Genomic DNA, 12,644 nt, shown 5'->3' on the forward strand with positions numbered 1-12,644 from the left:
TCATCTATAAGTCTATGCTATGTAAAGCCCTGCCTTTATCTCAGCTCACTGGTCACCATAGCAACACCCACCCATAACCCGTAGCACGTGCTCCAGCATGTATATTTCACTAGTCACCCCCAAAGCCAACACTCCCTTTGGCCGTCTTTCCTTCCAGTTCTCTGCTGCCAATGACTGGAACGAATTGCAAAAATCACTGAAGCTGGAGTCTTATATCTCCCTCTCTAACTTTAAGCATCAGCTGTCAGAGCAGCTTACCGTTCACTGTACCTGTACACAGCCCATCTGTAAATAGCACACCCAACTACCACATCCCCATATTGTTACTTGTCCTCTTGCTCTTTTGCACCCCAGTGTCTCTACGTGCACATCATCATCTGTCACTCCAGTGTTAATGCTAAATTGTAATTATTTCGCCTCCGTGGCCTATTTATTGCCTTACCTCCCTGCTCATCTACATTTGCACACCATGTACATAGATTTTTCTATTGTGTTATTGACTGTACGTTTGTTTATGTGTAACTCTGTGTTGTTGTTTTTGTCGCACTGCTTTGCTTTATCTTGGCCAGGTCACAGTTGTAAATTAGATATATACAGTGGGGCAAAAAAGTATTTAGTCAGCCACCAATTGTGCAAGTTCTCCCACTTAAAAAGATGAGAGAGGCCTGTAATTTTCATCATAGGTACACTTCAACTATGACAGACAAAACGAGAAAATCACATTGTCGGATTTTTAAGGAATTATTATTATTATTTGCAAATTACGGTGGAAAATAAGTATTTGGTCAATAACAAAAGTTTATCTCAATACTTTGTTATATACCCTTTGTTGGCAATGACAGAGGTCAAACGTTTTCTGTAAGTCTTCACAAGTTTTTCACACATTGTTGCTGGTATTTTGGCCCATTCATCCATGCAGATCTCCTCTAAAGCAGTGATGTTTTGGGGCTGTTGCTGGGCAACATGGACCCTCAACTCCCTCCAAAATTTTTCTCTGGGGTTGAGATCTGGAGACTGGCTAGGCCACTCCAGGAACTTGAAATGCTTCTTACGAAGCCACTCCTTCGTTGCCCGGGCGGTGTGTTTGGGATCATTGTCATGCTGAAAGACCCAGCCACGTTTCATCTTCAATACCCTTGCTGATTGAAGAAGGTTTTCACTCAAAATTTCACGATACATGGCCCCATTCATTCATTCCTTTACACGGATCAGTCATCCTGGTCCCTTTGCAGAAAAACAGCCCCAAAGCATGATGTTTCCATCCCCATGCATCACAGTAGGTATGGTGTTTTTTTATGGTGTCCTTTGACAGCTCTTTGGTCTTGGCCATAGTGGAGTTTGGAGTGTGACTGTTTGAAGTTGTGGACAGGTGTCTTTTATACTGATAACAAGTTCAAACAGGTGCCATTAATACAGGTAATGAGTGGAGGACAGAGGAGCCTCTTAAAGAAGTAGTTACAGGTCTGTGAGAGCCAGAAATCTTGCTTGTTTGTAGGTGACCAAATACTTATTTTCCACCATAATTTGCAAATAAATTCATTAAAACTCCTACAATGTGATTTTCTGGATTTTTTTGTCATTTTGTCTGTCATAGTTGAAGTGTAGCTATGATGTAAATTACAGGCCTCTGTCATCTTTTTAAGTGGGAGAACTTGCACAATTGTTGGCTGACTAAATACTTTTTTGCCCCACTGTATATATATATGTAAGCGAGGACATCTCCATGTCACCCAATATTACATCTCATTGGGGGGTGGAACCTCTGATCCCCTGAGTGACAGCCATTCAGAGTGATTGTAGATCATCTTCAGTCTGACCCTCATGACCAGCTTCATTCCCATGGGGTCTATGCTAGGATGTGTAAAATGAACTATTGAACCAATCGATAGACAATTTGAAACATGTTTTTGCGAGACCTAGGAGTTATTTCAAACATGCTTCTGATTCTTGTCTCTCTTTCGCACCACACAATTGTTGTCAATCAATCACATGTATTGAAGCTATAGCAGATGGGGCGGCAGGGTAGCCTAGTGGTTAGATCGTTGGGCTAGTAACTGGAAGGTTGCAAGTTCAAATCCCCGAGCTGAGAAGGTACCAGTCTGTCATTCTGCCCCTGAACAGGCAGTTAAACCCACTGTTCCTAGGCTGTCACTGAAAATAAGAATTTGTTCTTAACTGACTTGCCTAGTAAGATAAAATAAAAAAGCCCTTTACATTAGCAGATGTCACAAAGTACTTATACAGAAACCCAGCCTAAAACACCAAACAGCAAGCAATGCAGATATAGAAGCACGGTGACTAGGAAAATTTCCCTAGAAAGGCAGGAATCTAGGAAGAAACCCAGAGAGGAACCACGCTCTGAGGGGTGGCCAGTCCTCTTTTGGCTGTGCCGGTTGGAGATTATAACAGTACATTGCCATTAAGGTCAGATTGTCTGGTGTACCTGAAAGATATATTTTTATTCCATAGATATTGTGGACATCGCTGAGCCTACCTTGTGTCAAGCTATTTCTGTGATACATTTCAAAACCCCTTTTTTTCTGCCTGACTCATTGTTCGGTTATGAGGGAACAAACTCACAGTCAATTATATTTCTCCCAGTGCTTTTAATGAATCTCTTCAGTATAACTCTGTAGGATCTCACCTCTTCTCAGTAGTCTCAGTACAAGGAGCAAGTTTGAGAAATGTCAAGCCTGTAAGTTAATCACTGTGTTGGACCTTAATACAAATACCATAAATGTTTATTTGGCATCTTCACTCAGTTGAGGAGTGAAGATGAGGTACACATTTATTTCAATATCATGAGTCTTGTAAGCTTTTACTAGAATTGGTATATTTTGGATCTGGTTGGGAGGCAGACAGCTCCACCTAAATACCTGTTGTCATGCCTATTATTTATAATTTCCATCATTCACAGAAGGGATCATCCACTATATTAAGTCGGGGGTTAGTTGTTTTTCTTGAGCTGATGGTCGGGGGGCAGGAACATAATTATACATAATTTTTAGACCGCATATTGACACCAAGAAGCCCAAACGGATACAATATTTGACTTAAACAATCATTTCAAACCTTGCTTACATCTGTGTATAGTTACATGTTTCTCTGTATTATGTGTGGGAATACTTGGGAACAGATTTCCAACATTTAAATCACTTGCCGTTGGTTTCATGGTGTTTTACAGTCTTTTATGTCTAATAACAAAACTTGCAGGCCAAATCTGGCCCGTTTACCTTTTGACTTGATAATGTTTGACTTCAGGTACATATTCCATCAACTGTTCCCTGTACCAAATAAACAATAACCCCTTGTGTTAATGCTGGTGTAGTTGGCTGAACACAAATATCCTTTATTATTGTATAATTTTGAAGCTATAGCAGATGATTATGACAGAAGACACAGTTATAGCTAGCTAAATGTTACAGGTAGATCTACCCTCTTCTTCACAGTGTATTTCTTACATCCCTCCGCAACAGCCCGAGGCGGGGAAAGTGTGCCTTCACTTCCTGTGACTATATATGGAGACCACCGGTATAGCATGAGTGAAGAAGAAAACATCTCCGGGAAAAATGAGAGCGTTTGTCTGTGATCAAATAAAATAAATTAACGTTTATTGCGGCCGATGACTATCTACTATCTTAAAGAGACAAACACCTATTTTCCGTCGATTTTGTTGTGCCAAAACAGGAACACAGAGACGCAAGCAAAAACATACGCACATCGCAACTGTGAATGAGAAAGCTACAGGTGAGCATTATTTTTCTTTATCTACAGCATTTAAACTTTATTTAGTTGCGCGTATACCATCTCTATTCCATGTCTGTTTTAAAGATGAAAAGAGCACTTTGCATTATTGATTGTATTCTGTTTCAATATGTGAACATTTTGGAGGGGGCATTTCATTGCTTCCCTACCTGTTGAATTGAATTGTAACCAACTTGCGTGCATAATCAACGAATATTTTAAAAAGTTGACAGACACATATTTTATGCCATGGTAAATCTTATGTGTATGAATGTCGTTTTGTTGTCACTTAGCTGCTAGTCCCCCTTTAAGTTTATTATTCTCAGAAAAAGTTGTTTATCCATCCCCTCAGAATCCAGTAATATTAATTTCGGTTTTAAAATTAAATCCTAGTTATTCATGATGCTTTTGGTTGATCTGTTGGTTGATTATTGACCAGAAGAAAAGTAGGAACAGGTGATTTCATTTCCTCAACATGACGTTGGGTTAATGGTACGCACTATCTTTCAGAGGATCTCGTGTTCTCTAACGTGCACTCTGCATGTGATCTTTCAAAGGATTTCATCCTATTGTTCCATCTTAGTTGTTCATGTCAATGATACGTTTAGAAAAGCTGCAACCTGTTCCCTGCATGGGTCAAGGCAACCCAACCTTGCTGAACTGAAACTCTTATTTGGCATGTAGAAATAATTCAAGAAACAGACAGGCAGAGATGCACACACCTTTTTTTTAAATACAGAAGTATGTATGTCAATTATTATTTTCACTTAAAGGCTAGATGTGTGAATTGATAACAACTGCATAGTTACACTTATAGTGCTCTCAACAAATCTCCATTACTGTACAATCGGAATCCTTTGTAGAGCATACAGTCCAATCATCCAGTCCTGCAAAATTGTCATGGAGCATAGTTTTCTGCATGAGGGATGTATTCGCCAAGAGAACCTGTCTTATGTATATATCATGCAGTTGTCTTGGAAACTGACTAACCTGACGTAGGGAAGGTTGGTGTGTTCATTATAGCAATCACTCCTGGTAACCTCCCTTTTAACTTTTAACAATACTTCTGAAAGTACCGATGGTCTCTCTCCAATAATTGTGCGATATTGGCCCTCATTTGTGCATTTCAATGATGAGGTTTGATGCATAATCAGTCTGGTCTTTGTGGCAATGCACTCTGCACTCAGACGATTTGCATGTGCCAGGGAGGTGTATGACTGTTATGCAGATTGCAGGAATATGATTTCCTTTTTTAATGAAGCTCTTTAGATGTAAACAAAAACAAGCGGGGTCCTAAGTGTTCACTTAGAAGGAGCTCGTTAAGTATCTTAAGGAGACAAATAACTCAGACAGGTGTTGTATTTCCACTGCACCTAGAAAGTAATCACTTCGAGTTTTAATAAGGAATTACATTTCATCATCATGTACCAAGTGGATGCATTCAGTGAAGAAAATATTATTTCCTCCACTGAATTTTGCCTCTCCTACATGAGTAGCCTCATAGCCTGTAATTAATCCTGCATCATATTACACTAATCAAAATAATTTAACAAAATGTGCCTCTGGACACACATCGTAATGTCCCAGAAAACAGAAAACGCTGAATCCGATTTGCTTTTACCATTTTGTTTCACATAATTCTTAGAAGTCCCCCGTGAGTTCTCTTGAGAAAATAGGTCTCTCAATCTTATACAAAGAGAACAATTACAGAATAGTCATGTTATGTCTGCACAGTGCATTTATAGTGCTGTATTGAGAGTAACATTAGCATACATTTTGATAGTGCTGTTATTTTTGGGTTATGCTTAATGTATTGTGACATGTGATTGTCTGATTGCTTGGTTCTGTAACGGTCACTTCAGTTTGAGATATGAAAAAACACGGTTGATTAGAAATCGCTGTCGCAGAGACATCATTCTAAACACAACAGTCACTTGAATGGTTGTTCCCACATCTATGGTTACATCTATGGCTATAAAAAAAAACCATTCTCTTTTTGATTGACAGTTTAAATCTGTCTGTGTGGTACAGTTTCTTCCCTCAGAGCTTTAGAGACTACTTTAGAGCCTCTAAAACCTCTACTTTAGAGGATGCAGGTTAGTGGCTACTTTAGAGTCTCTAAAACCTCTACTTTAGAGGATGCAGGTTAGTGGCTACTTTAGAGCCTCTAAAACCTCTACTTTAGATGCTGCAGGTTAGAGGCTTCTTGATTCTAGAGCTTAGCCCTATGAGTCACACTCTCAGCACTACTGGTGCTATAAAAAACACTGGCTAACCCTGTCTATTCCCCGCACCCCTCTCTCTCTCTCCTTAAATACCCAAAAGAACAACTTGTGAAAAGGTGGAGTGAGAGGGTATGTCAATTTGGCCCTTATAGTAGTCCTACGTATGACTATGAGTCTACGGATCCAGGTCGTATTATGTTGTTTGAAGGGTTCCCCGGTCCTTTTTTCGAAAGAGAGACGAACACGCTGTGAATCATTCATTTGTCCCTTCACAAAGGATCATGGTTTTGTCAAGGATCGAGCTCATAAGCATTTACCCTCACCAACCTTTCATATAATATAATATATCCTGTCATAGTCACCATGGTTGATATTGTGTTGTGTTTGATGTTGTGTTTGTATTGAGAGTTGAGTTGAGTAGAATAGAGAGGAGACCTTCCTTATCTACATAACATAACCAGTCTGTATTGTTTTACATATCATGTAATGCATTGCATGTATCCAGTGTATTCAGAGAATAGTCATAAAAGTGGATTCTCATTGAATAGAGAATTGTTGCTCCCTGCAGTATGCCCGTGTTCATGTGGATCTCGAAGTAGTTTCTGCTGTGTTGCCAGATTGTGGCTTTGTATAGCCTAACTAGCACAGAACGACTTTACCCATGCTGTTAAACAGCTCCCAGACTCAATCCCACCAACACTGACAAATATTCACTGCCTATCGATCTCAGATGCAAAGTGTCAGTCTTATGTCAATCCTGAATTGAGCGCCCGCTGATCACCCTATCAGATTGGCTGTGCAGGGGCTGCTGAGAATAAGCTGCTACCGTGGAACCTCTGATTGTCATCCGGTGGTTCTGCCAAATCCTAGAGGGGATCAGAGCCCTTATCTATCAAGACATGCACACAGATCCCAATGATACTGTAGCTATGTCTCCCCATTCCATGTGAGGAATTTCCTCTCCATGTTCAACAAGAGCCTTAAAGGTTTGTGGAGCTCCCAACCCAACATTTTCTGTCTGCCATGTCACAATGCCCAGGACTCTAGTATGGCTGTAATGTTTATGTTGGACATACAGTGGGGCAAAAAAGTATTTAGTCAGCCACCAATTGTGCAAGTTCTCCCACTTAAAAAGATGAGAGAGGCCTGTAATTTTCATCATAGGTACAATTCAACTATGACAGACAAAATGAGGGGGGAAAATCCAGAAAATCACATTGTAGGATTTTTAATGAATTTGCAAAATATGGTGGAAAATAAGTATTTGGTCACCTACAAACAAGCAAGATTTCTGGCTCTCACAGACCTGTAACTTCTTCTTTAAGAGGCTCCTTTGTCCTCCACTCGTTACCTGTATTAATGGCACCTGTTTGAACATGTTATCAGTATAAAAGACACCTGTCCACAACCTCAAACAGTCACACTCCAAACTCCACTATGGCCAAGACCAAAGAGCTGTCAAAGGACACCAGAAACAAAATTGTAGACCTGCACCAGGCTGGGATGACTGAATCTGCAATAGGTAAGCAGCTTGGTTTGAAGAAATCAACTGTGGGAGCAATTATTAGGAAATGGAAGATATACAAGACCACTGATAATCTCACTCGATCTGGGGCCCCACGCAAGATCTCACCTCGTGGGGTCAAAATGATCACAAGAACGGGAGCAAAAATCCCAGAACCACACGGGGGTCCTAGTGAATGACCTGCAGAGAGCTGGGACCAAAGTAACAAAGCCTTCCATCAGTAACACACTACGCCGCCAGGGACTCAAATCCTGCAGTGCCAGACGTGTCCCCCTGCTTAAGCCAGTACATGTCCAGGCCCGTCTGAAGTTTGCTAGAGAGCATTTGGATGATCCAGAAGAAGATTGGGAGAATGTCATATGGTCAGATGAAACCAAAATATAACTTTTTGGTAAAAACTCAACTCGTCATGTTTGGAGGACAAAGAATGCTGAGTTGCATCCAAAGAACACCATACTTACTGTTAAGCATGGAGGTGGAAACATCATGATTTGGGGCTGTTTTTCTGCAAAGGGACCAGGACGACTGATCCGTGTAAAGGAAAGAATGAATGGGGCCATGTATTGTGAGATTTTGATTGAAAACCTCCTTCCATCAGCAAGGGCATTGAAGATGAAATGTGGCTGGGTCTTTCAGCATGACAATGATCCCAAAAACACCGCCCGGGCAATGAAGGAGGGGCTTCGTAAGAAGCATTTCAAGGTCCTGGAGTGGCCTAGCCAGTCTCCAAATCTCTACCCCATAGAAAATCTTTGGAGGGAGTTGAAAGTCTGTGTTGCCCAGCAACAGCCCCAAAACATCACTGCTCTAGAGGTAATCTGCATGGAGGAATGGGACAAAATACCAGCAACAGTGTGTGAAAACCTTGTGAAGACTTACAGAAAACGTTTGACCTCTGTCATTGCCAACAAAGGGTATATAACAAAGTATTGAGATAAACTTTTGTTATTGACCAAATACTTATTTTCCACCATAATTTGCAAATAAATTCATTAAAAATCCTACAATGTGATAAAAAATAAAATAAAATCTCATTTTTTCTGTCATAGTTGAAGTGTACCTATGATGAAAATTACAGGCCTCTCTCATCTTTTTTAAGTGGGAGAACTTGCACAATTGGTGGCTGACTAAATACTTTTTTGACCCACTGTAAGTGAGCCCTTGTCAAATCAATAAGGTCATTTCCCCCTGATTATCTGTAGATGAGCCATTCACACAGGTTTCAGTCTGTGGGCCTGAGTGACCACTTGTTTGGCCCACACACAAAGGATTCATCAATCAAATAGATAGCGATTAATTGGGTTGGTTCCATAATGATGATGTTTTTGTGTGCCTTTGAATGTAATTACATTTTGACAAAGCGGAAGGTCAACATGTGGATATCTTTAGTATGTGGATATCTTATTATTTAATTATCATTTTGCAAAATGTCCATTTGATTGCCAGTCGTTAATGAAAAGCATTCTTGACATTTCAGTGGTTTGTAGAGCATCCTGAACATACATACATAACATAATAAATAATATAATGAATGACTTCCAGTGTATGTCCCAAAACCACAATAATATTGAGAAATACAATTGGATTAGAGAAAACACACACACACACACACACACACACACACACACACACACACACACACACACACACACACACACACACACACACACACACACACACACACACACACACACACACACACACACACACACACACACACACACACACACACACACACACACACACACACACACACACACACACACAGTAGGCCATGTACACTACAGTCCATGCACATAATCAAGTCGATCTCCCATAGGACCAACGAGATCATTTAAACAATCTGTATTCTGAGGGACGGGCAGGATCGTCACCAAACATGGCTAAATAGATAACACTTGTGGACTAATTGATAACAACGGCATTCAAATTACATTTAATAAAAATGCCTGCCCTCTATTTTGAAAAAGATATCATGGCAGAATCTGTTCACTCAATCCTGAAGAAATGAGATCAAGAAAGCTTGCTGTGAGACCCCAGGGTCCCACGGATGGATACACTTTACAGCAGCAGTCTAGGCTGGCTGATGTCATTTGATAGATACCAGTAGGTTAACCAATCTATAAGGATGATAATGACATCAGCGGCAGGATGAGTCTCCGGCGACGGAATGGGATATTTTTTTCTAATAGATAGGAGTCATAAATCCATTTTTTATCTCCATCACAATTGGCTTTGGAAAGAACTGTGTCATTCTGGCTCCCTGGGAGTCTGATGATGGGGTATTTGCAGTCCTTTAGCCTCCCTGGATACGGAGATGAGGAGATGAGAATCTAGGTGGGATCAGGACCCACTTTTTCCTCATTGGTGCTGTGGTGTGTTAAGCTAGCCTGGCCAGGGGGGGGGACTGATATAATAATATTAAGTGATTATTTATGCAGCCTGCCTCGGTAGAATTCTGTCTACCTGGATTTACCAACCCCTTTCTCTCCCTCCACCGTTACCATAGAGACCACTCCATCCCCTAACAGCAAGGAGCCTTTCGCTGCTGGGGCTCGCTGGCTTCTCACAGGAGAAACACAGTGTTGAGCAACGCTGTCAGTCCCTGTTAAGGTTCGTGTGTGTGTGTGTGTGTGTGTGTGTGTGTGTGTGTGTGTGTGTGTGTGTGTGTGTGTGTGTGTGTGTGTGTGTGTGTGTGTGTGTGTGTGTGTGTGTGTGTGTGTGTGTGTGTGTGTGTGTGTGTGTGTGTGTGTGTGTGTGTGTGTGTGTGTGTGTGTGTGAGAGAGAGAGAGTAAGAGAGACAGATATTCACTTGGCTGTGAGTGTTTCCTTGGCACATTGACTCGTTTTTTGTCACTGAGACAGAGTGACATCCAGTTGGGAGGCCAGCCACGTCCAATTGAAATGAGCTGCTCACCTGGGAGAAGGCTTCTCCCTGACTGTGATGCTTTGCTAACTATCACCAGTCAGAGCTGCAAGTGTATACCTAACAGACAAGTATTGGATCTGAGACACAAGCAGGTATCTGGTGTTAGTAGTTTGCTCGGTTAAAACGGCATCCTGTGTCTATGACCTTGGGGAAATATGAAACGGTGCACACAGTTGACCAATATATAACAAATCTCTCTCACAAAAGCCTCCCCTGAGAAATGAAAATGTGAAATGAAAACCGTACTTATCACGTGGGTTTAACTATGCTGTCGCTGTATAGGAAATAGTGGCATGAGATTCAAACCCACTTCATTCATAGGCAGTAACTCTTTTGACCCATATCCAAGGGGCACTGCAATCCAGAACCGTCCTCACTGGTTGCATCATAGACATAAGATTACCTACATCGATGATACTATTGACATTCTAAGTGCACTATCTGTCTCGACCAGTTACATTGAGTTAATTCCTATTACAAATATATTGTCTAGCTAGCTGTTATTTAATGTGTCACTTTCACTGTTTTAAGAGAAGGCAGAACACAGAACTGCCAGTCTGTCTTCTTCCTCTTCCCTCAGAGATGTGACAAAAAAAAGACATTTGCTGTCAGCTGATGAAAAGAATGTCTATCTGTCCCCTGAAAAAAACTTTGCCATCAATCAAACCCTCTCTCTTGTATCCATGTCATTTCTTGTCTTCTAGTGCCTTTTAGTTTTTTCTCTACCTCTACATTGTACTGTTGCTGCGTCTACTGGTGTCAGCCACCATACAAGCTGGTCAGAGGCTGGAGAGTGACTCATACTCACTGAGGTGGAACCTAACGATGGCCTTGTTCTTTAGAAATCTCACATCGTATCACAGTTTAACTAGGACCCTTAAGAACAAAGTCAGGGATGAATTAGATGTCTGTGGTGATGATACTTTTATCTTAGAAGCACTTCTCTCTGCTACAGTAGATGGGGGTCGGCGGAGGAGGATTTGAGAGAGCATTGCTTTAATGAGAGTTATTGCAGGTAGGCTTGTCACAACAGTGGCCAACCAGCAAGTCTATGATGAAATCAAACAGCATACGATATCAGTCAGCCTTGGACAGAAATAGCACGTACCTTCTGCCATGGGTTGAGCATAATTGAGTTAAGAGGGTGTGATTACTGTGATTAGCCCTGTGTTTATGTAGCCAAAGGGAAGCTCCTCAAGTAGATATATCACATCTGTGGTAGATACTGTATATCCAACTATAGTTCAAATAAACACTGGGATAAACAATTACAAGGATTTTCAGACATTTACTGAACATTGTTGTACAACCTGACACATGTTTTAGGCTCATGTTCATGTTAATTATTCTCCTTGTGACCCCAGGTAGTGAATGAGCATGACGACGTTGCTGGACCTGAAGAGCAGTGTTCTGAGGCAGGTTCAGAGGAGCCAGTCTCTGAGGGGGAGGAGGGAGCCATCAGCCTCAGCAGCCAGCAGCATTCCTGTCAAACACTGCCCTGACCAACTACCTCACGGGTGAGTCTCACACACTGCCCTGACCAACTACCTCACGGGTGAGTCTCACACACTGCCCTGACCAACTACCTCACGGGTGAGTCTCACATACTGCCCTGACCAACTACCTCACGGGTGAGTTTCACACACTGCCCTGACCAACTACCTCATGCGTGAGTCTCACACACTGCCCTGACCAGCTATCTCACGGGTGAGTCTCACACACTGCCCTGACCAGCTACCTCACGGGTGAGTCTCACACACTGCACTGACCAGCTACCTCACGGGTGAGTCTCACACACTGCTCTGACCAGCTACCTCACGGGTGAGTCTCACACACTGCCCTGACCAACTACCTCACGGGTGAGTCTCACACACTGCCCTTACCAGCTACCTCACGGGTGAGTCTCACACACTGGCCTGACCAGCTACCTCACGGGTGAGTCTCACACACTGCCCTGACCAACTACCTCACGGGTGAGTCTCACACACTGCCCAGACCAGCTACCTCACGGGTGAGGCTCAATGGCACACAGAATCAACAGCAGTTATAATCGCTCACATGCATGTAAACACGGATATTCACTCACACACTCATTCACTCAGGTAGTAATAATAATAATATAGCACTTTTCATTACAACATAGAATCTCAAAGCGCTTGCAAAAAACTATTTATTAAAAATGAAAAGCGAAAGCTGTCTCTAGTCAGGCAGTTTGAAAAGG

At 41.8% G+C, this 12,644-nt stretch overlaps 1 protein-coding gene across 2 annotated transcripts in view; it reads left to right on the plus strand.

Annotated features, from left to right (window-relative positions):
* Positions 1 to 3,541: 3,541 nt before the first annotated feature.
* The window catches only part of LOC124016512 (BAI1-associated protein 3-like), a 38,587-nt gene continuing 29,484 nt past the window's right edge, over positions 3,542 to 12,644 (plus strand). For both annotated transcript variants that reach the window (XR_006835358.1, XM_046332081.1), the window contains exons 1-2: positions 3,542 to 3,747; positions 11,788 to 11,940. Coding sequence is in view for 1 of the 2 variants with exons in the window: in XM_046332081.1 (XP_046188037.1) it covers positions 11,795 to 11,940 (146 nt within the window). In the remaining variant the exon portion in view is untranslated. The remainder of the gene's footprint in view (positions 3,748 to 11,787; positions 11,941 to 12,644) is intronic.

Source organism: Oncorhynchus gorbuscha, linkage group LG26 (assembly GCF_021184085.1).
Source record: "Oncorhynchus gorbuscha isolate QuinsamMale2020 ecotype Even-year linkage group LG26, OgorEven_v1.0, whole genome shotgun sequence".
In the NCBI taxonomy this organism is placed as follows: Eukaryota; Metazoa; Chordata; class Actinopteri; order Salmoniformes; family Salmonidae; genus Oncorhynchus; species Oncorhynchus gorbuscha.